Genomic DNA, 27820 nt, shown 5'->3' with positions numbered 1-27820 from the left:
CAAAACTGAAAAAGGAAAACATAATTTGTTATACTACAAAATAAAAGGTTAGCACTACCATGATACATTCAGATATTGACGGGAGTTGACCTAATAATCATTATTTCATTTAAGAAAATGTACATTTATTCATAAAAAGAAATGTACATTTACTTGAGTGATATTCAAGTTGATAAAAAAGGCTCACAATACCAATGGAGGTTGGTTCAAGTGGTAAGCGGCTTGATATCGCTTAAGCAAGGTCTCGGGTTCGAGTCCTTGTGAATGCAGAAAATTCCCACCGGTAGACTCACCCACCATATCTGGTACACGACACGGTCAGATCCTGATTAGTCAGGGCGAAACCTTGGAAACCGGATAGGCTTACAAAAAAAAGGCTCACAATAAAATTTAATGAGTTTTTATTGGATTTATGAAGTGATGACCTTGAGTTATTTATGTTTCATATAAAGCTAACTTAGGTCACGGTTAATTATAATTTTATCCCCTTAAATTAATCAAACTAAATTGCATTATACTAGTCGTATACCAGTGCACTATCACAAAATTCTGATAATTTTTTTCATTTTAGTTTTAAATATAATTTAATTTCAATTTATATAATTTTAAAATAAAATTAATTTATTATATAATTAGTAATAATTTAAATTCTACTAAATTATTATAATAAAATTTTATAAGAAAAGTAAATATTTATAATTAAAAACTCATAAAAAATTAAGGAAATATTAAATGAATAATCGATAAAAATTAAATTAAAATAATCTCTAGTAATAATAATATTAGAACAAAAAAAATTAAAAAATGCAAATTCAATAAATAATTTATTTAATTTAAAAATTCATGATAATGATATTTAAAAAACAATAAACTTTATAAAAATATATAAAAACCATGTAATATCTATTTATATAATAAAAAGTTATTTTTTTATAGCAATTATCAAAAAATTATTATTTGTACCACCATTATTAAAAAATAATAGTTATTTATTGCAATTATCAAAATTTAATTTATTAATTAGGATAGTAGGACGTACATGACAATTCACATAGTACTTTAATTGTTGTAATTTCAGCTGTGTAAGTGACATTCGATCCGTATCATTAGTTCACAGGATTTCTATTTACGTGAACTAATATATAAACATACAAAATATTACTAGTTAAAAAATATTTATAATAAAGATAAAATATAAATATAAAAAATAAATTGTTTTATATAAATTCGATTGCTGAATAGAAAGCACTTGTGGGCCTAAAAGCCCAGTTTTGGAAAGAGAGAAAAGAAAGCCCAATTATCACCCGAAGACCGCAAATGACTATCATTCTCATTTCTCAAGCATCGCCACCAAAACGGCGTTAGCCGCCCCACAATACGCTTGCCAAAGAAGAAACACCAAAAACCCCTTAAAACCTTTTAAAAAATTTCATAAAAAAAAAATCACAGTGAAATAGAGATGAACAAAGAAGAAGAAGAAGCAGGGCCACCGAATAGGGAGCTATACGCCGTGCTCCAAGTGTCGCCGGATGCTACAGATGAAGAAATTCGAAAAGCTTATCGACACTGGGCTCAAGTTTATCATCCTGACAAGTATCAGGACTTCCATGTCAGTTCATTTTATTTCAATTTTTTTTTCTTTTTTTTTTTAAGTGTTTGATTGAAGTAGTGCTGTGTGCTGTGATTAGGCCTTAGTTTGGCGTCGAAGTTGTTTAACTTAACTGAATTGAAGCAAGCTCTTGCAAATTTTGTGTAAGATTCCGATTAATTTATCGCATACTTGACGTGATTTTCTAAAAATGCGGCGTGTTCTAGAAGTTTTGGCTCAACACAGTCTTCCATTATGCAACGGTTGATTCCATTTCAAATTGTTGCATTTTTTTAAGACATTCCATATACATTTGTGTTAATTGTTGTCGTTTTTCTGTTGGCATGATGCGAATCTTTACAGTATATGAGTTGCGTTTTTCGAAGTAAAACAATGCGGATTCTGGCAGTTATATATTTTCTGAATGCAAGAATTGATTATTTTTTGTTATATTTTGATTTTCATAATCTGATTTGATGCTGGAGTTCAGATGAAGGAAATAGCGACACAGAACTTTCAGAGGATATGTGAAGCTTATGAAGTGTTATCAGATGAGTATAAGAGGCAGATATATGATATATATGGTATGGAAGGGATAAGGTCTGGTTTGGAACTTGGTCCCATGCTTAATAAACCTGAAGAGTTAAAGGAAGTACTTGAAAGACTCAAAAAGAGGAAAGAACAAGAAAAGATGGCTTCTCATTTTCGACCTTCTGGTACGATTCTGGCCAACTTATCTTTGCCTCAGTTCCTCGATGGTGACGGCATCATGGGAGGGTAATTCAGTTTACATTTTCATGTTTAGTTAAGAACATATAACTTATATGATTATGAAGTAATTTTATTCTACTGCATATTATTATCTGTTTTATTACAAAGGAAACTTGGCTTTTGTCTTTCTATTTCAGAATGGCTATGGCTAGTGAATTTCATTCCCAATTATCAAAACGCAACGCCATTGCTGTTGGTGGAAATTTGGAAGTTCAGGAAAATGCTGGTGGTGCAGCTGCTAGTGCTGTGCTTAGGCATCAGCTTTCTCCAATTTCATCTATAGAACTTATGGGCACAGCTGGTTTACGTGCACTTATTGGATTACAAACTACACAGTAGGCCCGTTGACTCCCAAAGCCCATTTTATTGCCTAGCATATCTTCGGTTAGTTTATTTGTTTGTTGTGTCCTTTCCAGTCAGCTATCACTACATTCAACGGCAACAATTTCCATTGCAAAGTCCTTGAGAGATGGTTCAATCAATCTTTCCAACACGTGGACCCGCCAACTTTCCGAAACAACTAGTGGAAATGTATGATGGTACTTTTATATAAGTGGGTTCGGTGGTATTTTTTGTTTCTATACTGTTCCCACCAGTTTGTATATATGATGATGTAGCATACATTTAATGACAAAACACATGCTGGATTTTTTTGGAATTTAAAAGATGTACAAGAAATATAAATCTATAAGCCTTTCATAGGCTTGATAGGAATGCAAAACGTTGAACGTAACTACAATGCCTAACTTCTTCGCTGTTTTGTTTTGTCTTTCTTTTCACCAGATACAGCTTTTGCTAAGCTCAGAATCATCTATATCAGTTGGATGGCAAAAGAAGGATGAAAAGATGTCTGCTGCTGGAGAGTTGAAGGTACACCTGGTTAATCTGTCAAAGCGAGACATAACTTAGCTGACTTTTTTGGGTGAAAGCTTTTAATTTAATAAATCAACTATCTTAGTAAAGTAGGTTTATTCCTAACAGTTTGCGCATTAACTGATTGTTTTTAGTATGAAAGTATTGCTGTTTACCACATTAGTAACTTTCATGTTTTGTATATTGAGTTTACCTTCTGGCTGGATAGGAAACATATTACCAACAGCTGAGATCCTTGTTCATATCAATTGGCTGGCTTATCCAGAACCTTTGTTTAAGATAGCTTTACACTTCCATATAGTACCTCTATTTATTTATGTCTAATGACAACAGATGGGTACAAGTTCTTTTGGAGCATCAGCTCATTACACTCATCGCTTTTCATCAAAATCCCATGGTCGTATTGCTGGCAGATTTGGAAGGTACATGCTCGTTAACTAGAGGAGAAATGTTTGTAAATAATTTTATTTGCATGTCACTATATTGTATTTGTTAGCTCTCTCGCTGTCTTTTCTCTCTGGGATTCTTGTCTGCCATGGTTTGGGCTATGACATGAAAATAGATAAGAAAAACAGAGAAATGATTTGCTCTCATCATTTATTACAAATTATTATAACGTATTCAGAATTGCTTAATAATAGAGAATTATAAGTATCACACCAAGTTGAAATTCCTGTCTACTTTAGAATGGATGATTTTGTTGGCATATGAACCAAATCACTTAGATTTTTTTTTGGTCAATCACCTAAAAGAAGCAATTTTATTGCTTAAGAGCCAAGAAACGGCTCTTGACTGTGACTAATTTAAAACAAATAGTGATATTATTAAATAAACACGAGAAGTTTTGGAGTGCACAATGGGTAGCTTTATAATTCAGAGTTGCACGTGAAGCAATTATAAGGAAATCAGTTTCACTAATTTGACCGACTTATGCCAGATTGCTTTTACTGTAAATTGTAATATCATCTATTTTTTGTATACAGCACTGCTTTAGAGATGGAGGTTGGTGGTGGAAGAAAAGTATCTGATTTTAGTAGTGTCAGAGTACTGTATACTATTGGAATTCAGGTATTGAGAAAATAGAAATTTAATTAGATATTACATATTCTCAATGCTACATTATTAAAAAAACTTTTCGATGACATTAGGTAGTTTTCTTGGCTTCTTTGTGGCTTATATTTTTTAGCATACTGGAGGTGTTTCTGAGCGCTTTTAACCATGCTTGTAGGACATTACTTCATCCTTTTGTTTCTTTGTCTTGCTTAGCCTATTAAAATAACTTATCCTTGAATTTTAATTCTGTTATCATTATCCTTTAAATAGTTTTCTTATAAAACGTTATAAGAACCAGAGACAGAGCCGGGAATAGAATCCTAGGGGACCAAATCACAAACTTTTTATGTTTGGAGGAGCCAAATTACTATTTATATTTTTAAACTGTAGGGAATTAGACATTGATTTTTTAATAATTTTTCCAGCCCCCCTAGCTCTGTCTTTGATAAGAACTACTAATCTAGTCTTGTGAAACCTGAAATTAAGGTCCCGATTTATCAACTCCAGGTATATATGCGCCGCCTGCTGTTGGGTGTTTTATTTCCTTAGTGACTTCTTTCTTTTAATATCTGAAGGTGCTTGATAATGAAATACTCATGCTGATTACAACTTGACTTAAAGAGGCATCATTATAGTACAAAAAAATTGCTATTGTTTTGATGTTCCGAGACTTAACAAAATGTAAATGTATATACAAGACGCCCAAGTTTATTAAAAAATAGAAATCCATGAGATTGCTGTATGCTAACAAAATTTTGTGCTGGGCATATCTCATTCCTGTTTCTTAGGATATCTTGGCCCATTTTGTCTATTGCTCAAGTAAGATTTAAAAGAGGACAATGAAAATGGGAATGCTGCAAGTAACTCTGAAAATACTAAACCACTTTATTTTCTGATCCCTGTCTAGCATTCCAACAAATGGAGCACCAGCTTACCCAATAAATAAATAAATGAAGCACCAGCTTAAGCATAATCTAAGAAAAAGCTATTTTATAGCTACTAGCGAGGATTTACTGTTTTGTCTTTCATGCTGTTATCACTTTTGCATGTATGTGAGATTCTTATACTCTTCATTTTGATTGCAGGGTATTTTTTGGAAATTTGAACTGCACCGTGGTGGACAGAAGTTAATTATTCCCGTGAGCAAATCATCTACTTTCACTTCCTTTAACTTGAGATTGCATTTTGATATATGATGTGTGCTCGATCTATGGTAGGATTCTGCCGGTCGAAGCTTGACAGGCCGAGTGCTTTTATACTAGTAGACATAAAAATGAAATGCTTACTGGAAATTTAAGTCATATGCTTAATGCAAAGAAAATTATCAGTTTCTCAGAAAGTTTGATGTTTGGTTTTGCACCTTGGAGTAGTGGAAGCTCCCTACCAGAGTCTTACATTTTTTATTTGAATATTCAGTTGGTGTTTTGTTCTTTAGAAGAAGATAACATAGGTCTAATTCCCTATTACATTTACTTCCTTTTTTTCTCTTGTTACTGATGGACATGTATATGCAGGTATTGCTTTCAAAGAATTTGAATCTCGCATTTGCAACTGGAGCATTCCTAATTCCAACATCACTGTACTTTTTAACCAAGGTTATTATAGACACTGCTCTAATAATTGGTCACATTTCCAACTTGGTTTTATGATTATTATTTAACCTCAATTCCTTTGCATAATCTTGGGTTAATCATAAGGATGTCAACTGAAATAGAATTTCTGCTTTCTTAAAAAAGTTGCTTCTATGTTGATTCGGTTAAGCCATGGGTTTCTCTATTTGTTTTTCATGGTTGGTTAATTCTTTGCAGCACAGTTCTTTAAGTATGTTAGCTTCTATTAATTTTGCTGGAGTTCTTAGTCATCACATGGCAAACATTCTGAATTTTGGATGCGACGATATTTGGATAGTGGTCCTCTAAATTGATTGAATTATTCAACTATAGATGTGTTATGCAGTTGTTGATTGTACATTCCGTCCTTTGTATATGCATGCAGAAACTGATCTTCAAACCTTACTACCTTCGAAGGGAAAAGCAAAAGGCTCTAGAGATTAAATCAAAAACTTCTGTTGAGGTATGAATTGCTTCCTTGGTTGCAAGACCTACTCTTTGTGCAGATAGCTAAAACGTTATTCCACATCGCATGCTTCATTTGCGAGTTGTCTTCTTGTATTACTTTTACGTCCATGCATATGGAGAAAATAAAGTATGGATTAGCCATGCGGTAGAAGTATTTTATTTTGAATTAATTCTAGGAGTTCAATTGTACTATTGTGTCTTGTAATCTGGGAATGTGCAGTCGTAATAGACTTTGTCAATATGGTTTTGGCTGGCCATGATTTCCAGAAAAAAAAACTGTAAATTTGACCGTTCCAAGCATCTAATTAATTTTTGTGGCACCACATGTATTTTGTACCTACATTGAGAATTACTATATACGTTTTTCTTTTTAGCCTTATCTAGTACTCTTTCCGTCTCAAATTGGTAGGCAGTTTAGGACAAATTTAAGAAATTTAGTTTATCTAGGCAAAATGAGTTAATTAAAAAATAAATAAATCCTTGCCCTTATTTAATATAATAGTAACTTTTTGTCTTTTGGTATCTTTGTTTTCTTTAATACATTCTACTATATTAATACTGGTATATATGACAATTAATTAATCAAGTAATAAACGGACTACCTATAATCTGGGAGAAGATAGGTGAAAAGATGCCAATCAATTTATAACGGAGGGAATATTTGCTAAATCTAAATCCTCATGCAGGTCAAAGAGGCGAGGTTACGGGCAGAAAAAGCTCAGCAACTATTACAAAATGTGGGCAATAGGAAAAGAAATAGGCAAGCAGAAAGAAATGGACTTGTTATTGATAAAGCATTATATGGAAGTCTTAAAGCTTTGAAGAAAAGAAAAGAATCAACTGAAGAAAATGGCGAGTTAGCTTCAGAAGTCATAGATGTTACAATACCTCTTAATTTTCTGGTTAATGATTCTGGACAATTGAAGGTATGTTTCTCTTAATTTAGATTTCCTTTTCATTTTCCATGAGCATGTGACTCTCAAATATATCTTTCTTTTATTTTGTTTGACTGATTAATAATTATATGATAATCTCTTCAACCTTCATTGGGATTTAGTTGGAAATTATAAGTAGAACGCAAAGAGTTCTTATTTCCAACTTTATGCCAAGCAGTGAGGAATGATTTGTCAGTTGCTTTATTAAATGCTTGAAAAATCATCTGCACATGCAGCTGCAGCCGCAATGTTCCATCTGTGATGGTTGAAAATTGCTGGTTATAGTCGTTATCTATGTTGCACGGAAATTTGTTTGGCTCTACGTTCTGTCGTTTTGTTTCTGTTTCTGCAGAAGTTTCTGAAACTCTGGAACTTTATGTTTATAATGTATTTTTGGAAAATGTATCCTCTTTTCCATTTTCATTGTTTCGTTTTTGCGCAACATACATCACTACTTGTTTTGGCTTATCATGGTTTGTGTAACTTACCCTGTGGCTCTCACTTCCAATTTTTGCATTTTTCTTTATTTCCTTCAATAGAAGGAAGATAAATTGGTTAGTACTGTAATATCTTTTATGTTGCTAAATTGCTCTATATGGTAAGAAATTTAGTACTCATTTAATTGTACATGTTCATTCACTTAAAATATCTGGATTCTAGGAGATCGACATTTTTTGTTTTGTTTTCATAATGTGGGTGCAGCTGCACGAGGGTGTAAAGAAGTCAGGCATTATGGGATTTTGTGATCCTTGTCCCGGAGAACCTAAACAACTATATGTCGAGTATACTTGCGGTGGCCAAATATTCGAGGTACTAGAACTCTCTTATCAATTTTTAAATTTGGTGTATGAATTTATCTTATATTGTAATTTAATTTGACAGGTCATAGTAGATGATTATGCAGAAATGTCAATACCCCAAGAAGCACATAGACTCTGATTTTATCATCACTAGCTATTTTGCTAGTTACCTCTTGCAATTTTGAATTACCTTTATTGAGGTAACTTTAGTTCATATACTGCTCTCAGTATTCGTGTCACATTTCTAATAAGAGCATTCACTATATTAAATTTTTTTATTAATATAAATTCATTATCTTAAAAAATTAAAGTAAAAAAGAATTTACTCAATAATTTACTTATATCTGGATTTTAATTTCTTGTGATACTAAATACTTTCTTAGTACTTCAATAAAAATATTATGTATTTTAAGATTTAAGAACAACTTTCTATCGGAGCAGGTAAATTTTTCTTCAAATTAATAGTCAAGCGGGAAAATAATGTAGCTATGAAGTGACCAATTAACATATTGATTTGATGAAATCACATGTTTGTAATCATATATAAAATGTTGAATAAAATACTTGATGACGTAAAGATAATAGTACATTGATTAGATAAGACAATTTTAAGAATTAGTACGATTACTATTATATACTCACCATGGGAGGAACATAAAAAAAAGGGAATTCCAAGTTTTAAGTAGCAATAATATCGTGATTGCTTAAAGATTTGAGTTTGCGAGTAACCCCACTGTTTCCCTTCTTCCTTGAAACGGAAAGTTTTTTAAAATAATTCGAGAAGGAGAAAACAAGCGTTATTGCCATATTAAAATTAGGTCTTATAATGCATACACAATGCCTCATCGTAATCCAAGTTACGGTGAAGCTCAAAAATAAAATATAGAAGCCTCAGATTGTACACAAATTGTATTACAAAAACAAGCTGCTCTCGATTCTAAGAACATTTAAACTAACATGTGCTTACGTGAATTTACACTCGGTCACAAGTTCCCCATTGGTGGGATCAAAAGATGCTTCAATTACTGCTGAATAACAGTCGCCTCCAGTTGTTCCTCCATGTGCTGCAACTTGCACTGGCTTTGCCAGAAGTTTCACTCCTTGCTTCCAGAATCTCTGATCTGAAGACGTACAAACATTTAAGGGCAAAATTGCTCTTAATATCCCCATAACCACATAATTATGTCTGAGTTGATTAGGAAAAGGTAGCATTGTCCAAGTGCATTGTGGAACCACAAATCGAAAAAAAATCATGGAACCAGACTCGAAAAAAACAGATCCGGAATGGAGAAAAGTACACACAGAGAAAGTCGAAGATAGGCAAATGAGGTATAGCAGCCATGATATATACGCAAATCTTCTATTGAACATATTACTGCAATAAGATTTTACCTGGCCCAGTAGATAACACAATGGAGTTTTTTGCATCCATCACCCAGTCAATCCACAGAGCAAATCCATGGCACATCCCGGGTTCAGTAAATTCCACCTGCAATGGAATGTATAAATTAAGCAAGTAAAATGCGGAGGGCACTATTTAACCTCGGACGTCACCATTTGTTTGTCTGGACTAGACTGTTTTGCTGCATCAGTGATATTTCTAAGCACTAATCAATAAATTCCAGATCAAATAGACGTGGTAGCATGCCTACTGATATCACCAACACCACCTATATACAGAAGAGATTTGACACAAACAAATTTTCCAGAAAAAACACACGGGACCAGAAAAAACACACGGGAAAGATAGTTCATCTGAGGACTTTGCATCGATTTGCCTATCTGATGCCAGAAAACAAGTTCATTGAGAGCATTAGTGCCCAGGGGCCAGGTCACATAAATCCAAGCATTCATATTCATGCAAGTTATCAATTCAAGACATTTCTCAAGGATTTTGACTGCTAGATTAAAGATCCAACACAACATAAAAGTCGTGAAAAAGTTATAGATCTTGATACCTGGACTTTTTCATTACACGAACTCATTAATTTTGAAAAGTCGAACTCCATGATTGTGAAACTATGACTGAGTTCCTAAAAATCCAATAAATTTGTATCAGTAATAGAATATAAGCAACATTACTATACCCAAATTTTAGTAAAAAGCAAATTTCAAGTATTTATTTACTTTGATCTCTCCACTTTGCCAGAGAAAAACAGGCAGAAACGGACCCTCATGTGATGGAGGTAATTCACCACATGCCCCTAAGGTGGTATTTACAATTGAATGATCAAAGCCTTCAATCTCACCTAACGAGCGGCGGCTATTCCATAGATCCTGCAAGGTTTCAAACGCAAATTCTGTAACCAATCACATGTATTGGATAAATGTAACCTTATAAAAGAAACAAGCAGTTTTCCCTTACTGGTAGAGACATGGCACAAGCTCTCAATCTTGCTTTACAAGGCACTATTAAGACGTCATTGGAGAGGTCAGCATCCAGCAAAGTCCGTAGCTTCCTAAAGCCATTCCATGAAAAAAACTTGTGAAATTTTTATTTAACTTTTATCAAGCCAAGCCATGAGATAATGCTTAATAGTATTCACCAAAAACGCAGGTTTTGCCATGGAAGCATTCCATCATTTCCATAATAATATGGTTCTCCAATCAATAGATCAATCTGCAAGCACAGAACCCTAAACCAAAATCAGAATAAAGTGATATATTTAAACAGAAGTACTGTGAATACATTTTATAACACTTCAAGAGTAAGGTTGAAGACTTCCACTAGGAGGAATCAGGAATATGACAAGGCCAAACAAATTTCCTTCAAAATCAAACCAATAAATGTAATGCCCTTCTTGTCATTTTACCTTAGTCTCCCAAATACAAACAGAAAGACAGGAAGAAATCATAGGTAATGTCATTATAGAAACTAAATTATGGATGGTTACAATCTTTCTAAAGCATGCCATTGTAGTAGTCGAAGTGACTTACCTTCTTCTGCTTAGTATCTTGCAGACTCAAGCATTTACTGTTTAGATTTACAGTTACACGATCCATATTGAAATCATTTGCCTCAGCGACTATTCGCAGATATTCTGTACCCCTGTCCTGCAGCCCAGGGAATAATGATATAATATCTGCTGTTTTTGAAAAATGTGCAAGAGCTACGGTTGCAAAGAGACTATCATCCGCAACAACACATAGTGGTTGAACTTTTGCCTGCAACTGCAAAATGCAACTCATTTAAAAATTAAAAGATGAAGAAATTTAAACTACTCAGTCTCATATGCACACAAGCAGAGAGAAAGAAAGAGCGAGAGAAGGAGAGAGATCTTACAGCATTCCTTAGAGCTGTTAACATAAGCGATCTCCACTCTCTATCTCCATAAATTGCAATTCTTTCAGGAGGTAGTATAAGATGAAAATCCCAGGAAGTAAAATTATGTTGCATCACCTCAGTATCTTGGATTGCAAGATCATAGAAGATGTTAGTATCATTATGAGTGGCACGCAAAAGAAGCTGCTCATCCTTGCCTACAGGCGTGCCTGTTCCTGGAAGGAACCACACGCACTGTTTCCAATGGTCACACCAATTAAGAGTACCTAGTTAAGCATAATAATTTCATTAGTAGCACAGAAATGAAAATTCAGGAAGAAGCTCAAAAAATATGATTAACTGGAAAACACATTAATTCGATAAATTATTTTAGCCACACAAGCATTTCAAGCTGTAAGCTACTTCACCATGTCCTAACAATGTTATTTGCAAGGAAATTTAACACATGGAACTCAATGACTAGAACACTCCTCCTGTTAGTTATATTATTGAGCACATTTCTTGGTGGCCTATCTGAATTTTTTTTAAGGAAGCAAGGAACAGTTCTATAAAATCACTTCTCTTTACCAAGATCAAAGGTGCCACAATAGTGCTCATTCATTGGGAAGATGCACTAACAGTGAATTATGCTTAACTGCTATGTAAGGCATAAAATTTAAAAGAAAAATTTCAAAAACAGCCTTCGTTCAAATTCTTAATTAGATTGATTCAATTGTTGCAAGAAACAGTTAATGTAAGAAAGTGAAATAAGAAAAAATGGAACATGAAAGTTGATGAGCTGAATTAAAAATGTAGCTCACCTATATTTGTTGGCAAATCTATCCATCTGGGAGCAGTGGAATATAATATGGTCCCTTCACGATCAAGCTGAAGCACCCACCTGCAGAAGCATAAAACAAAATTTATCATTGCTGTCACTAGAAAGGCAAAATTCCATGTGAACAGCTCAAAGATATTTACCATGACACTATAGCATGGACACTACCATCATCAATGGCCTTGACGACCAGTTCAGTTTCCCCACAGCTGTCCGGCCGTTTCCAGAAGTCAAACTCAAAAATTTTGAAGGGTTCTGACAGCTGGATGAATCCTAAATTGAGTGGGAATTAAACCATTTGGTATTCTCCAAGAAATTCCACAAAAGTGACTACCTACTATCATTACCAGCTTTATCTCTTTCGAGATTGCATCACAATGCATAGGGTGTTGCTGCAATTTGACCCGTAAAATAGATTCCAAGCCGGTTGGAACAAGACGAATTTCATCTGATGCTTTTGCTTCATTATTATACAAATCATGCAACTTCCACAGGAATTCACTTTCAACCAGCTACCAAAATAAAGAAAATACTGTAAGCTCTGCGAAGTTCTAAAAAAAGATAAGAAACGGTCCGACTAAATACCTGACCATACGTTGTTGCTCGATATGGTACAGTCAATGGATTTTCGACAAGTAGCGTGTCATAAGCATGTTGAAGAGAAGGTATTAGTCCTTCACCTAAAAACTCAGAGTCTAGTATCTCACTAACCTGCAATTATTTAAACATTTCATTAAGAAAATCATTAACAACAAATCAAACCAAAGAACCTACAAGAGCAATGTAGTTTAGTTAATTGGATTCACCAGAACATCCGCACGAGAAGGAAGCTCCGCACCGGCACCGACTTTGAGCTCATCGGACCGCTTATTAAATACATTTATCGACCTCCCCATACCATTCCGGTGAACAACTTTTCGCATCAATTTCACCATCGGAAGGTACGATTCGCATGCTGTAACCATTCCTTTCAAATCAGGAGAGGTTAATGATGACGATTTTGAGTCACTTCCACAGCACATTGCACGTGCAGCCATCATTGATAGCAATCCAGTTCCAGCACTGCTTAACCGTAAAATTCATGAACAAAATCAATTTTAATTTGAGCTTTTAACTAATTTATTTTGAATGTATAGCAAAGTTACCCGATGTCCAGCACGTGGCACGGTTTAGTGATAGTTTTGTCAATGGCCTGGCGATAAGCTCTGTTTCGTGCAGAGTCGTTAAGCATGTCTAAATACGACGTCGTGGCTAAGAGATTCTTTTGGTAATTCTCTTGTTCTTCTTCGTTTTCTTTGATGACGATCCATTCTGAGTTACCAGTGAGCGGGTTTAATCTGAGCTGGAACTGAGTTGACTCAGAGCTCATAGTTCGCGATGATGCTGAGCTGAGGAGGTGAGTGAACTGTGCGAGAGTAGATAGAGTGAAGCGAGGTTTAGTTAGGGTTTTTGAAATTATCAGAGAGTTCATGAAGGTGAAATGGTGGCTGCTCGAAGGTGGCGAGAATTTACGAAGACAGTAAACGACGGCGAACAGACTGCGACGTTGGATTAGTTGTCGTTTATTAAATGAAGAGTAGGTTTAGCTGTCGTTCGACTGTTAAAAGTTATTGGATCTGGACAGATTAATGGGTCGGATGCGGCCCAATCAACTCAGTCAGAACCGATAATTACCCGCCAAGCAACAAGTTTACAATTGGACGGTTTAGATGTTCAGAAATTAGGGCAAAAATGGCGGGAGCTACGACATCGTCCTGTATCTTCTGTCAGATTGTTCAAAATTCCACTTCTACTACTCTCCTTCACTCTGTCCGTCTTCTCATCTTCTAATTTTTAGTTTTCTTGCACAGCGAAATTCATTTCCTTCCTTTTTTTTTCTCAGCAACCAAACAGATCGTTTCCGATACACCTTGAGTTGGCTCCTTTAACCGAGTTCTTTGAATTCCGCAGGATGACAAGGTCGTCGCATTTCAAGATATCAAACCCGCTGCTTTCAGGTCTATTTACCTATTTCCTTAATTATCTTTACTTTAATCTGCATCATTTGCGTTATTTATTTTTTATGTAATTTAAAAGTTTAATTGAATTGGATTAATAGATCGAATCTCACAGGAGTAATCAAATTAGAATGTAACTGAACTTCTGATCCACGCAATTTTTTCTTATCAACTGTCAATTTGCCTAAACTGTTTATGCATTGCGTAATAATATGGAAGGCACTACTTGGTGATTCCTGTTCAGCACATTCCAACTGTCAGAGACCTTCGGAGGAGCGAAGAGGACTACACTTTAGGTGAATAATTTTAGGGTTGATATTTGAAATAATGTATGTGTTTTTTTTGTCATGGCTAATGCTTCACTATCCTGCTGTTTTTTTTTTATACAGTGAGACATATGTTAACTGTTGGGCAAACACTGTTACACCGAGATGCTCCTCAATCGAAACACTATAGGTATTGATTATATTGCGTGAAAGCTCCTATATCCATGTCATTTGTCATACACCTTTAAACATCTTTTCTCTTCTATTGCGGATAATTTCATTTGGGTTGGGAGGAGAAAATACATACAATTCAAGTGGTTTTAAAAGAATTCTAAGTCAGTTGTTTCCACTCGCTATTAACTGTGGAGAGTTCATACAATTATGATGAATGATGATATTGCAGCAGCATCATATTGTCTACTGTCTCCGTTAACTTTTAAGTTGAATTTTATCAAAAAAAACTTTTAAGTTGAATTACAACTACTTTATGTTCTCATATGGTCATGCAGCAATTGAATTTGAAGTGCTAGGACTCGGGGGTTTCTTATAGTTGCTGTTTTGTGCTTGTGTTCTGATTTCAGAAATTCAGACATGGGGGCTTTTGGTTTTCAAAAACTATGCAGGTCTAGGACTTCAAATCATTGTACTGTCTCAGTGATCAATTCTATAACCATTAAATTTCAACCTCTTCACTGTCTTCTCGGCTAAGTTCATAGTCAGTTGGAATAAATGTAGGAGTAATTTGAATGCAGAAAGTTTTTCTGAACCATGTGGTTTATATTTATGTCTGCATCCAGTCACCAATGGGTCAACTGATTGTTAAGTCAGTTTGGGAAACACCTCTTACATTACCAAATTGCCATGTTTATATGATCTTTAATTTTTTTGAGTATATCTTTTGTTTTCTCCTTTTTGGAATCGATGATGGCACATTGGGAAAGAGAATCACAAATAGTATGTAGTGAATTGAGACACAAATGAGTCCTGCGTAATCCGAGCTTCAAGTTTTATTTGTATCTTCAGTACTTTTTTAACATAAATTTGGTCTGCTTTCATTTTGCAGATTTGGCTTTCATCAGCCTCCTTTAAACAGTGTTAACCATCTACACCTTCACTGTTTGGCGTTACCCTTCACACCTAAGTAAGTTTTTTGGTAAATGGCATGTTCTATGCAATTAGATTATTCTTTTGACTTTTACATATGAAAATATGCATTTAAATTAAGTAGATTATAAATCATATAGAACTTTTACAGATGGAAGCATATAAAATACGTTCCTTTGGGACCGCTTGGATTAATTGAAGCTGAAAAATTGCTGGAAAGGATAAAGCCTGTATAACCAGTGATTGCTTAAGTGTGACTGCGCCATATTTGATTTATTGTGTTTAATCGAATGTGATCGAAATATATCATGTGAATGATCTTTGTCATGCAAAGTTAAATGTCTTTGCTATCCCAAGCAAATATTTGCACATTATTTAACATTCTCTTGCTATACAAGTTCTTTGTCTGATGCGCCTGCTGGTAAATGATTTTATCTACTGCACATGAATGCCATATGCAGGGTTCGTGCATCCAGTTCTTGTATGATAGTACTTTAACCTACACGCCACTACTCCTGCTTCAGTTTCAGGTAATAATACTTCATACTATTATATCTTATGTATAATCTAGATGCTGAACTGAACACTAATATTATTCATGAGAAAGGCATAATCAGTCTATTACTGGCTACGGCGCTTATGCTCCCACTAGTAATTTATAGAAATACTCGAAAGGACTTTAAACATCTGATGGCATCCGTTTCTATTCCAATTTCTCTACGTATTACATCTTCATTCACCACTATATTGTGTTTTTTTGCACCGAGATATCTATTCCACTGTAAGTATTTAGATAGGCTTGTTCACTTGAACTTTTACCTGTAAACACTTAGAAAGAAGCACACTCGGCTTACAGCTATATGACCTTTGCCCGTAGATAGTTAGATATATAGTTGCAAGGCATATATGTGTGGTTTACTGACAGCTACTCCAGAAATTGGAGAAAGACTAAATATGCCTTCAGCTGCACTTGGCCAATTGGATTTATTTTGAGCTCTAAATAAAGTGAAGCTATTGAAGTTGTATTCTTTTAAAGTAAATTGTCTAATAGAAGGTGATAATCATTGATCAAACAAGGGATTAAGTCTCCAGTGATAAAAGATCTGTAATTTTGAAATGCCTGATGTCATTTAAGCTTATTTGATGTTAGAAGAACACAATAGCTATTTTCTTGACATAAACAGCTCACATGATCTTAAATTACATAAAAAAGCCAATGTGGTGAGCTTTCAAAAATTAGAACAAATCTGGTGCAATTAGGACTACTAGGAAGTCCTATAAGGTACTTTTTTTAATCATGGCATCATATCTGCAAATGGTTATTTTGGAGGGTATATTTTTTGAAGGCAAGAGTGGACCTTCTGTCCGATTGTGCAACACTAGTAAAGTGAACACGTACGGCAAATAGAATGTTATAGGAAGCGAGACTTGAATGCACACACATGACTGACTATTTGTTGACTTATTTTTTGTGGTTACTTACAGCTCTTTTTGTATTTGTAATCGGTTTGAGAACATCTTGACGATATAGCCTGAGTTGTGAATGCCTAGTCAGGTTTCTATCATATCTTGAAGCATGAATAGCTAGTTTTATGCTGATGGAGTTTTTTTTAATGCAAAAGGTTGTGAATTTACTTTCAACTTAGATTGAGAAGGGGCAATTTTTGCATTAGTAATGCGCATTGAGTACTAACAATGACTTGTCAGCTGTCTAAGTGTTTAGTAGATTGACTTAAGAAACTTAGAGTTGGTCCACATGATTAATTATTCAGTTAGATATTGAATTTTTAGACAAATCCCTGTTTTTGATTCAGGAAGGAATAGTTTTAAATGCACTATTATATATTAGGAAAACCAGTGCACTATAGTTTACCAGACATATGATAAGATAGGTGTACCATCTATTAGGTAAAATCACTTGCTGGAAAAGAATCTGCTAAAGCTATATGTTTATAAAATTATAGTTCTGTTGGCCAATAAGAGAGAACTGTTCTGAAAGATGAGTATTAACAAAAAAAATAAGATAGGCATAAACATCATTACCATAAACTAAAAGGGGAAGATGCAGATAATTATTGGCGAATGGAAATATATATATTGTTATTGATTAATATAATTGGCATTGTTTGGTAACTGTATAGCTGTCTCAAAAAGTGAACCTTGAGAAATCCTTATATAGACATAGCGCCAATGATATTATAACACATAATTAAATGATGTCAATATAATTTCGTCAATTAAATTTTTACAGATTTCATGATCTGTTATAATATTATTAGCTGTCCTATTTTTATTTTTTCTTCCGTAAAAAGTTTGGCGGCCATGAATTGCATGAAATTCTCATAAAGTATGGCTGATTTGTAAGTCTTTATCAAGCATGGCTTGTATATGGCTTAGATGGTTGTGGGTTCTGAAATACAGCTGTAGAATATGTACAAAAATGGAAGTATTATGAGTGTTATTGTGAAAAAGTGGTGTATACGTATGTGTTTGGTTGAATAAGTAGACTTAAGTGACGACCTGCCCGTGAAGCATTATAATCATTCATCAATGCGAAGAAGCGTGTGATGCTTGCTTCTTCTTTATCAATGCTTTGATTGCTTGCTTACAATCTAAATTTTGATTATTTGGTTAGTACTCGACTGATTAGTCGGTATAAGCTTTGATATTTAACGCGTCAGATAATTATGGGGAGTATTTGGATTGACGAATAGGTTGGGTTTGCAGTTCTGAGCCATCTTTACCTTTTGGTGCTCACTGGGGCTCACGAGAATCTAACCCATAAAAAATATTAAGTTGATGGGAAGTGGGAACTGACCTAATCCTTATGGGCCCAGTCTAGATGTTTGGTTCCTCAGATAAAATGCCACTTTGGCTTGGAGTACAGTTCTTTGCCAGTTCATCTGTATTCTCGTGCCACCTTATCAGTAAAAAACTCCTTCCAAAGTTCAGAATTGTCATGGGTTTATCCATGTACTCAATTCCTAAAATGTCCTCAGGTTTTTGTCAAACTCTGAGAGATTCATTGCCCATAGGAGGATAGTACCATGTTGCCTCCAGCTTAAACATCTCCTAATAGTGGGAAAAAAAATCTTAGGTAAATTTTACCATGTAAGATTTAAACTATTGAGCTAAAATGTAAAATTTACCATGTAAGATAGTAACAAGTACCATGTAAAATTTACCATCTCCTAAGAGTTAAAATTCTCGTCAAAAGGAGGTTATATCGTTAATAATGTGCTAGTGGTTCCACTCTAAAATTATTGTTTAGTGTTGGATCAAACTTATCCCTAAACTAAATGTTTTAGCGATTTGTTAAGACACAATTATTTCTACTAAAAAGTATCCAGCCTGAGTGTTATATCTGGTGCAACAATTATTCCTCCTGGAAATCTAACTCATGCTATTGGTTAATGTCAATTATTGGATCAAACGCTTACCAATAGACTAAACGCTATAGTTGTTAGTTCGAGTGTAATTCTTTCTACTTAAGAGTACCCAGCCCAAGCGTCACAACTTACAACTTGAATATAGTTCGACTCAACTTAGCCTCCGTCACAGGACAATTGATGCCACTTATCTAACCCAACATTTAGAAATTAGGGGAGTCTATCTGTCACGACTCACAGGCTGCCAAAATACTATTGGAAAGGCAGTAGCAAGTTCTTCTATCTCACGTGAATTTTGAGTTCTATTCTACATAAGCTATTTGTTTATATGTTCCAAAACAAACTTATTTGTTTTAGGTTGGAATAGAGCATGCCTACAAATTTGTTATTACTAGGAGCACTCTTTTTCACGGATAGTATATCTTAAAATGATAATATATTATCGGAAAGACTAATGCCAGAACACTGTATCGTATCTTCAAGCAAACAAATTAGAAAAAAAATGAGTCTTTATAAGATATTATGTACCTGATTATAGTCATGTATTATTGTGGGAGGTCACTCATGCATGCATGAAGCATATTGGAGATGGACATTGTTTGGAGTCTTCTCTTCTTAATCTTCCCATTTGGGTACAAAGGTATTTATCCAAATCTCCCTTGATTTGCTCATTTTCAAATGCTTGTACATATAAGACCAGAGGGAGACACTACTAAGTGTGTGGATTTTTTTTTTTTTTTTTTTTGTCAAAGCTAAGTGTGTGGATTCAATGGACCACGCTTCTAGAACAAGGTGCACGTACATATGTTGAGTAGACTTTTGGACAACTATTCCCCAAAATTATCTCGAGGGACCCATTTCATCTTTTATGAAATGCAAACCAAAATTCTATCATAAATAATACTTTGATCTACATGAGCTAATTTTTTGTTTTTCCATGTTAATGATTTTGGGAGCATAACTTATTTATTTCCCTAGGTTTCATCTTACCTTTTTTTTTGACATAAGTAGATCTTTATAATTTTAGCACTTAGTAGTTAGATTTGCAAATCTTAAATCGGTCTTAAATCATTGATCTAATCAGACTTGAAACCGAGACCTTAAAAATACTTTGAAGAGCCTTAGCCACTTGAACTAGGCTCACTTCCGTTTCATCTTACTTAAATACTACTGCCTAAATATAACTATGGTTATCTGGATAATTTAGAAGTCAACTAAGGGAAACAAGTTGAGACCCAAAAGAGAAAAATCTAATTAGTAATACTTAGTACAACTCTTAGACGTTGTTCCTTTTTTGACAGCTTGATTTCACTTTTTAAATTTTACCTTTGCCTTCCCCATTATTTCATTACCAATTACCATAGGATGCAGCATCCGGCTTTAATGTGTAAACTTGCTTATTTTGGGATGCGTATTGATAAATTATTAGGATTTAGATGTACAAATTTATGTGAAGTTATATAAATTTAAATAAAGTAATGTTATAAGTCTAAGAATTAAAAACTTGAATTTATAGATTCAAATCTAATATTTAACTTATTATGCTACAATGATAATTCATTTTAGTCAGGAAATTATTGTTTAGTACAATCATGCTTAATTTTACAAGAGGTGAAATCTCTTATATAATTCACGTAGAAAGTAATGCTGAGTGCTAACTTGGGCAAGGCATATAGTATAGATCCATGATTGAAGTAGGAGAGTAGTCATTTCTGCTCTGCCCTACGACTACAATATAAATCTGCCTCTACTATTATACGAAAAAATCATTAAATGAATAAATTTCCACGTTCATTTTATTTTTGTGATTTGATACGATGATTATTTTTGCTTCTAGTGGTTAGAGATGAGATGATAGTGCTATTACTAGAGTTGTATCGATTTAAATTAATTATTTAATACATAGTAAAAAATTTATGTTAAAATTGCAGTATAAATTTTTTAGATGAAATACTAAAATTGAGATATGCTCCTTTTTAAAGTGGAGGGAGGGAATTTTTTTTTTTTTTGGGTCTATCTCATGAATTGAAGGTGATAGTAGTATTGAAGGAGTTGATTATTTGACATTAGTCTATTTTTTAGACATATATTTACATTAGTCTATATAACCCTCCTTGCATAAACCTTTTATTCATGTCATCAACCAAAGCTACAACTTACACCTAATCCATCCGAAGCTTCTTTTCTCATATCCTCTTCATAAACTCGTTTCATCACTTTATAAAACAAAGCCACCCTATACTTCTCTCTTAATGCTCTCCTCAAATTTTTTAAGTCACAACTTCATGACTACTTACTCTGTTTTGCTCTGTTTCATACTCTGTTTTTCATCTCTCTCTGTCTCAACTTCAGAAATTTTATATCTTCCTTTAACCCACTCCCTTTCAAATACCCAATTCACCTCCACTCACCACCTCTTGAAATCCACCTCCACCCGCTCCGCCGCTCGCTTCCACCACCACCACAGAAAACGCCACCTCCAGAACCACCACCACCGCCAAGTCTCTCTCCCTCTATCTCCGGGGAGTGATTACACTCTATCTTTCACACTCAACACCAATCCTCCTCAGCATGTCTCGCTTTACCTCGACACCGGCAGTGACCTCGTCTGGTTCCCATGCCACCCATTCGAATGCATTCTCTGCGAAGGCAAAGCTGAAAACACGACAATTTCCACTCCGCCGCCGAAACTTTCCTCCGCCGCCAAAACCGTCAACTGCCAATCATCTGCATGTTCAGCTGCTCACTCCAATCTTCCAACTTCAGACTTATGTGCTATTGCCAACTGTCCTTTGGAAACCATAGAAACATCCGATTGCCAATCATTTTCTTGCCCGTCGTTTTATTATGCGTACGGCGACGGCAGCCTTACTGGTCGTCTATATCATGACTCTATAACACTACCGTTAGCGACGCCATCTTTAGCACTCAATAATTTCACCTTCGGCTGTGCCCATAGAGCCCTCGGCGAGCCAGTTGGTGTTGCAGGGTTCGGCCGAGGGGTCCTCTCTTTACCTGCTCAGCTTGCTTTATTTGCTCCTCAACTCGGGAATAGATTTTCTTACTGCTTAGTATCGCACTCGTTTAACTCAGACCGAGTCCGCTTACCGAGTCCACTCATTTTAGGCCATTCTGATGAAAAAGATAGAAGGGTAAATAAAGATGATAATGTTCAGCTTGTTTACACTTCTATGCTTGATAATCCTAAGCACCCTTATTTTTACTGTGTTGGGTTAGAGGGTATTTCTATTGGTAAAATGAAAATTACCGCGCCTGAATTCTTGAAGAGGGTTGATAGGGAAGGAAGTGGCGGGTTAGTGGTGGATTCCGGGACGACTTTTACTATGTTACCAGCTGGTTTGTATAACTCAGTGGTGGCTGAGTTTGATGACCGAGTTGGGCGAGTTTATGAACGAGCTACGGAAATTGAGGACAAGACAGGACTTGGTCCGTGTTACTATTATGATACTCTAGTGAATATTCCTAGTATGGTTTTACATTTTATTGGGAATAAATCCAGTGTAGTGCTTCCTAGGAAAAACTATTTTTATGACTTTTTGGACGGTGGAGATGGTGTTAGAAGGAAGAGGAGAGTTGGGTGTTTGATGCTGATGAACGGTGGAGATGAGGCTGAGCTGTCTGGTGGACCAGGGGCTACCTTGGGGAATTACCAGCAACAGGGGTTTGAAGTGGTTTATGATTTGGAGAAGAGAAGAGTTGGGTTTGCAAGGAGGAAATGCGCATCTTTGTGGGAAAGCTTGAACCAAGGCTAACGTGCGCCTCGAGTTGACCTTTTTCGTTGAAAGTTGACCGCACGTGAGTTGGATATGACTATGTAAGTAAAATCTAGGTTTTCTGGTAATAAGGGGTGTTTATGCTGTATAATATTGTAAACTATCTACACTTCATTTTGTGTAAATTCAATGTTTATTTAAAGAAAAGTCATTTTTTCCATTAATTTTGTAAAATGGTTCTTAAGGTTTAGTTGTATCATTAAGTTACACGTGTATGATTTTGAGATAATTTATGCTTAATTGCACTAAACCTGCGGATATTGTTTATTTCGGGTGGCAATTTGAGTTTTAATGTATGTATTTTTTTCATTAGGATATGATATGATATTGACTTTTAAGTTTTTTCACATCTAATTTTTTGGCTTTAGGACAGAGTGATAAATAAACTGAAAAGATGGTATTACTTTTTTTCAAGATTTTTGATTCTTGAGGACCCTGAATGTTCAACATAGTACACCACAAATTGAATTGGGTTAGGGGACTATAAGTTAAGAGAGAATTAGAGAAATACCTAAATAAGAAAAAAATTAGTAATTACCTACCACAATTTTTGGACTTGACTTATCTACCTACCCGTGTCAGCCAATTATTTTTATACCCTACTTTATTTGTTTTTCTACCTAAAAATTACTCCACATGTTTACAGTGTCTTCTTTTTCTTCTTCTTCTTTTCTTCATCTTTTTCAGTTTATTTAAAAAAAATAACAAATCAACAAATCAAGTCCAATCTTCAGCTCATAACATTTCAGAAAATTAATTTTTGTGATTTTATTACTATTTTTTAAAGTTTTATTGCTAGTTTCAAATTTATTTTTCGATCCGCTCGAATTTTTAATTCGTAATCAAATCGCTTCAAATTTCACTTGGAATTCAAATCCAACGATCATAACTTTCTCCAAAAACAAAGAAAACTGATAATTTTTTATTTATTTGTTCATTTAAAAACGGTTTCTAACTGTTTTAAACACAGTTTCAAATGCAGTTTCAAACGGTTTCATACAATTTTTAAAAGACATATTTATTAGCATTTAAAAAAATTATACAATGATTTCAAACAGTTTACAAGCATATCAAACAGTTTCCAAAAAAATAGCTTCAAACAGTTTACAATGGTTTCAAACAGTTTATAAAGGTTTCAAACAGTTTCATAAAACACAATTTGCAACCTTTATTTAAAAACAGTTCCAAACAATTTAAAAATGCTTAAAACAGTTTACAAAGGTTTCAAAAAGTTTATAACGGTTTCTAAAAACACTTTAAAACAGACTCAAAAATAACAGTTTAAACCGTTTACAAAGGTTTCAAACAGTCTAAAACAGTTTTTAAAAAAACATTTTCAAACAGTTTAAAAATAACAGTTTCAAACAGTTTCAACAAAACAGTTTCAACAAAACAGTTTCAAACCGTTTACAAAGGTTTCAAACAGTATAAAACAGTTTCAAAAAAACAGTTTCCAACAATTTCTAAAATTAATTTAAAAACGTTTGAAACCCATGTCAAAACATCATTATGAAGAAAAAAAATGTTTTTTCAAAAATAAATTGAAAAAAATACCAAAGACGATACTATAATTAAAACAATATAGAAAGAAGAAGAAGAAGAAGAAGAAGAAGAAGAAGAAGAAGAAGAAAAGAAAAAAAATATCAATGATGGCGATGGCGATGACAAAAAACTTCGTTATTTCTTGAGACGAATTAGGTCGCATTTTTCATAATGTATTCTTCTTTATCTTGGATTTTTGGATCGAATTTGTTAAGAAATTTCATTAAAATGAAAAAAAAAAGACGTAAAAAAAGTTGCAGAGAAAGGAATGGAGAAGAAGAAGAAGAAGAAGAAGAAAGAGAGAGAAGAGAAGAAAGAGAAAAGAAGAGAGAGAAAAGGAAGAAAGAGAAAAAGATAAAAAAACATAAAAATGCACATGTGTCTTATATGAGTGGAGTAAAAATGCTAATAAGTTAAAATTCTAATTGGGGTAGAGATAGAAACATTACAAAAAGAGAGTAAAAATATAAATTTTCAAAATTGAGGTATTTAAAACAAATAAATCTAAAAACAGAGTATTTTATGCAAATTCCTCATAAGTTAATGCTTCTGAAATAAGGTACTTATGTAGCCAATTGCCATTAAGTTAGATTTTTTCTTTCCAGCTCTTTTAGAGTCGAAGGGAGTATAAATATATCTTGATGGTTTGACCCAGTGTTTGAAGAACTAATCCGGACCGACTGGTTTGGCAAATTAATTTTTTGGTTCTATCAATAGAAAATATCTTAAGACGTAAAAAAATCTCTGATTTTTATTTTTATATATACTCCGGTCGCTGCATCAATTTGTGTAACATTTAAAGTAATAATCTCACCATCCATTAAGTCATGAAGATTAGGGGTTCAAAAACCGAATTATCTAACCAACTGAAACATTAAGATCAATTTGGTTTGAAAATACATAAAAAAAAAATCAGTTTTGTTCGGTTTTAAAGAAAACAATAATCATGTAAATTTTTAAATATAAAATAAAGTAAAAACATCAACCGAAACTACAATGATTCAGTTTAAAACTTTATAAATTAAGTTCAATTAAATTTTAAAACAAAATTTAATCTGGTTAAGTTTTATTAGATTCAATTACCATAATGCTTCTAAAATACTCCACTTGAAGATCCCAAGTTGAGATTTTGTGTACTAGTACTTGTAGTGGACCATCTTTTGCTTCTTATCTGCATGGCCAAACTGTCCTTTCGTTTATCTTTGATCATTTTTTGGAATATAAGCTCTTAATTCTTTTTATCAAATATTCCAAAAACGATATTTATGGAAATTGAGATTTAATTTTGGAAAGATAAAAATGGTAAAGCTGCCGGGAATTAAACTTGAATATTGCTGGATTTGCAGAGATGCCTGCATTTTGGATTAATGAAAAATGGACCCCTAGAAAAGGTTGGGTTGATAAGTCCTAAAAAAGATGATAGCGTGCAGCCCTCTCACCAAAGAAATGAATAAAGTGTGCAGCTATGTCTCGTCCATTATATTTGTTCTTCCTCTAAGCTACAAATCTCTTTTAATCAATTTATGTTTTTTTTTCTTAATAATTACAAACCTTGCATTTTATTTTGAGGAAAATACATATTAGAATTTACAAAAAGAAATGTTTTATATATACTGATTTTTGTTATGGGTAGTTTATTTCATAGACTAGGGGAGGATACAGTGGCGGAAATCAGAATCTTGATTTGGGGGTGGAATTCTATCGCTTTGTTATTCAAAAATCAACTCAAACATCATGAGCTATTTAAAATAAATAGACCAAACAATGTGTCGTTTAACTATTTCTAAATGTTGTTTTGGGTAAAACGACATGTTTGGTCAAAATATTTCAAAAAATAGAGGGAAAAAAATGAAAATATAGTCAGTGAAGAAGATACGAAAAAATAGGGGGATTGTTTCTTATTTTATCCTCGATGTGTCGTTAGCTGCGTTTTTTAGTTTTAAATGTGTCAAACGACTATAAAAATACTACAATACGTAATACTGTAATAGTGTTGGTTTCAGGGTTGCAACTGTTTTAGCCATGAAATCAAAGACACTAAGGAATCAACTCGGGGGAAGCTCGGAACTCCCTACTAGTCCTTGGAGTCTTGCCGGACAGCGTCCCCTGGTTTTGCCCCTATATGAATATGGTTCGGTTCGATAATTTAATACAATTTGAAATCAAACTATATTTTAAAAAGTTAAATAAAACTTAAATAATGCTAGATATATATATGGTTTGTTTAATTAAAATTTGCCGTCAACTTAATTTGATTTAATTAAAATAAATTTTAAAAAATTTATATATATCAAATTAAAAATTAGGAGAGTGATTCAGTTGTTGTTTTTGAGCGCTGGTTGAGAGAGTAATAATGTTGGAAATGCAAAGCAGCTGTGGAGCAAAGAGCAGTGAAATGGGAAGTAGGAGAGGGGTTGGCTTCTTCTGCTGCCAACTTCTAACCTTTTCCGATTTAGGTTCCACCCACCTACTCACCCTCTCTTTCTCTTATCCTTTCCACCATTTCTGTTTTTTTTTTTTTTTAATTTTAACTATTTTATTTCATATTTTTGGCCTTATTCTATCAATACCATGGACCTTCTGTGTTCAATTTTAAAATTTTAACTAAAATAATCGCGATCATTTGTGTTTAAAGAAAAAAAATTGATTGTGCATAATTCGCTTTTTCAGTAGAATATTTTGTATATGATGAATTCTATATTTAAAACCGTATATACAACGAAAAATAATAAAGAAGAATGGTAGATTTGTATCAATGTAATGAATGTGATAGACAAATTAAACTTCAAAGTTTTTATTTTCATCTTGCAAAATTACTTATGAAGAGATTGTAATTAGATTAACTAATGGTTTTCTGTTAATTTGATATTGGAAAGACAATAATCAACAGAAAAAATTATAGGAGTAAAAATTTAAGTAATCATTTTTATTCTAGTTTTTAATTTAATTTATTTAGAAAAATTTACTTTTTTTATCCAAAATGTCTATCAATTTGGAGAAATTCATATGTGGATTTAGTCCATCAGGTTATTCGTGAACTAAACCTATCACAAAATGACACGTCGTTAAAATGATGACAATCAATATTACTATTTAAATGTATAAATAAGTAACAAATAAATTTACAAAATTGTCATTATTTTAATGATGTGTCATTTTATAATAGGTTTAGTTCATAGATGACGTGATAGACTGAGTTTATGCAAGAATTTCTCATCAATTTGATGAAAGAAGTAATAATTTTTGAAAAAAAAAAATCAAACCAGTTGATTTGGTTAATTTTTTTGGTCCAATTCGATTTTTAATTCAATTTATACTAAATGTGACTAATATTTTTTATGTTTAAAATCAAAACAAATTTATTATTATATACAATTCAACTGTTTCTAACCAAATTTAACTTTTTAATTTGATTTTTGCATACGCTAATAGGAAGCATACAAGAACAAAACTTAAAAGCATCTAAATTACTTATTGAGTTGGCTTATTTTTAGGGTGACATCTGGTCGCCTAGACCAGTCATCTCCGTT

The 27820-nt window shown here is 33.6% G+C and overlaps 4 protein-coding genes across 5 annotated transcripts; 3 read left to right on the top strand and 1 right to left on the bottom strand.

The window, feature by feature from the left end:
• The first annotated feature begins 1325 nt into the window (after positions 1 to 1325).
• On the top strand, positions 1326 to 8386 carry LOC126679201 (chaperone protein dnaJ 13). Its single transcript, XM_050374181.1, has 13 exons — positions 1326 to 1609; positions 2079 to 2365; positions 2497 to 2694; positions 2776 to 2890; positions 3143 to 3229; positions 3566 to 3654; positions 4216 to 4300; positions 5371 to 5424; positions 5800 to 5880; positions 6281 to 6358; positions 7050 to 7289; positions 8001 to 8108; positions 8181 to 8386. The coding sequence occupies exons 1-13, from the start codon at positions 1460 to 1462 to the stop codon at positions 8235 to 8237; spliced, it is 1629 nt and encodes a 542-aa protein (XP_050230138.1). The 5' UTR covers positions 1326 to 1459; the 3' UTR covers positions 8238 to 8386.
• Positions 8387 to 8873: 487 nt separating this feature from the next.
• On the bottom strand, positions 8874 to 13756 carry LOC126676182 (protein arginine N-methyltransferase 1.6). Its single transcript, XM_050370336.2, has 14 exons — positions 13344 to 13756; positions 13005 to 13260; positions 12784 to 12909; positions 12546 to 12710; positions 12342 to 12460; positions 12182 to 12261; positions 11382 to 11647; positions 11036 to 11269; positions 10645 to 10718; positions 10464 to 10557; positions 10226 to 10375; positions 10057 to 10131; positions 9491 to 9587; positions 8874 to 9219 (listed from the first exon to the last, which is right to left on the bottom strand). Exons 1-14 carry the CDS (start codon positions 13667 to 13669, stop codon positions 9062 to 9064), a joined length of 2220 nt encoding a protein of 739 aa, XP_050226293.1. The 5' UTR covers positions 13670 to 13756; the 3' UTR covers positions 8874 to 9061.
• A 59-nt stretch (positions 13757 to 13815) lies between these two features.
• Positions 13816 to 17557, top strand: LOC126676184 (bifunctional adenosine 5'-phosphosulfate phosphorylase/adenylylsulfatase HINT4). Of its 2 annotated transcripts, none has more exons than XM_050370339.2 (6): positions 13816 to 14007; positions 14149 to 14195; positions 14415 to 14491; positions 14585 to 14651; positions 15525 to 15602; positions 16027 to 17557. In XM_050370339.2, the coding sequence occupies exons 1-6, from the start codon at positions 13930 to 13932 to the stop codon at positions 16061 to 16063; spliced, it is 384 nt and encodes a 127-aa protein (XP_050226296.1). In that variant the 5' UTR covers positions 13816 to 13929; the 3' UTR covers positions 16064 to 17557. The 2 variants fall into 2 exon arrangements, with proteins under 2 accessions (XP_050226296.1, XP_050226295.1); XM_050370338.2 differs by lacking the exon at positions 16027 to 17557 and adding an exon at positions 15717 to 15975 and having other exon boundaries at positions 13852 to 14007.
• A 3412-nt stretch (positions 17558 to 20969) lies between these two features.
• Positions 20970 to 22912, top strand: LOC126676183 (probable aspartyl protease At4g16563). Its single transcript, XM_050370337.2, has one exon. The coding sequence runs from the start codon at positions 21207 to 21209 to the stop codon at positions 22725 to 22727; it is 1521 nt and encodes a 506-aa protein (XP_050226294.1). The 5' UTR covers positions 20970 to 21206; the 3' UTR covers positions 22728 to 22912.
• Positions 22913 to 27820: the final 4908 nt, after the last annotated feature.

The sequence above is a fragment of the Mercurialis annua genome, linkage group LG4, assembly GCF_937616625.2.
Source record: "Mercurialis annua linkage group LG4, ddMerAnnu1.2, whole genome shotgun sequence".
NCBI lineage: Eukaryota > Viridiplantae > Streptophyta > Magnoliopsida > Malpighiales > Euphorbiaceae > Mercurialis > Mercurialis annua.
The sequence above is the reverse complement of the archived record's forward strand: the minus strand, read 5'-3'. Positions and strand labels throughout refer to the sequence as shown.

Coding starts and splice junctions, on each gene's coding strand:
- LOC126679201 (XM_050374181.1), top strand. CDS start 1,460: ATGAACAAAGAAGAAGAAGAAGCAGGGCCACCGAATAGGGAGCTATAC. Junction 7,290..8,000: donor ATGATTCTGGACAATTGAAG/GTATGTTTCTCT, acceptor ATGTGGGTGCAG/CTGCACGAGGGTGTAAAGAA. Junction 8,109..8,180: donor GCGGTGGCCAAATATTCGAG/GTACTAGAACTC, acceptor TTAATTTGACAG/GTCATAGTAGATGATTATGC.
- LOC126676182 (XM_050370336.2), bottom strand. CDS start 13,669: ATGAACTCTCTGATAATTTCAAAAACCCTAACTAAACCTCGCTTCACT. Junction 11,270..11,381: donor TAACAGCTCTAAGGAATGCT/GTAAGATCTCTC, acceptor TGCATTTTGCAG/TTGCAGGCAAAAGTTCAACC. Junction 9,588..10,056: donor CGTGTAATGAAAAAGTCCAG/GTATCAAGATCT, acceptor ATTCCATTGCAG/GTGGAATTTACTGAACCCGG.
- LOC126676184 (XM_050370338.2), top strand. CDS start 13,930: ATGGCGGGAGCTACGACATCGTCCTGTATCTTCTGTCAGATTGTTCAA. Junction 14,008..14,148: donor CTACTACTCTCCTTCACTCT/GTCCGTCTTCTC, acceptor TGAATTCCGCAG/GATGACAAGGTCGTCGCATT. Junction 14,652..15,524: donor CCTCAATCGAAACACTATAG/GTATTGATTATA, acceptor TTCATTTTGCAG/ATTTGGCTTTCATCAGCCTC.
- LOC126676183 (XM_050370337.2), top strand. CDS start 21,207: ATGCTCTCCTCAAATTTTTTAAGTCACAACTTCATGACTACTTACTCT.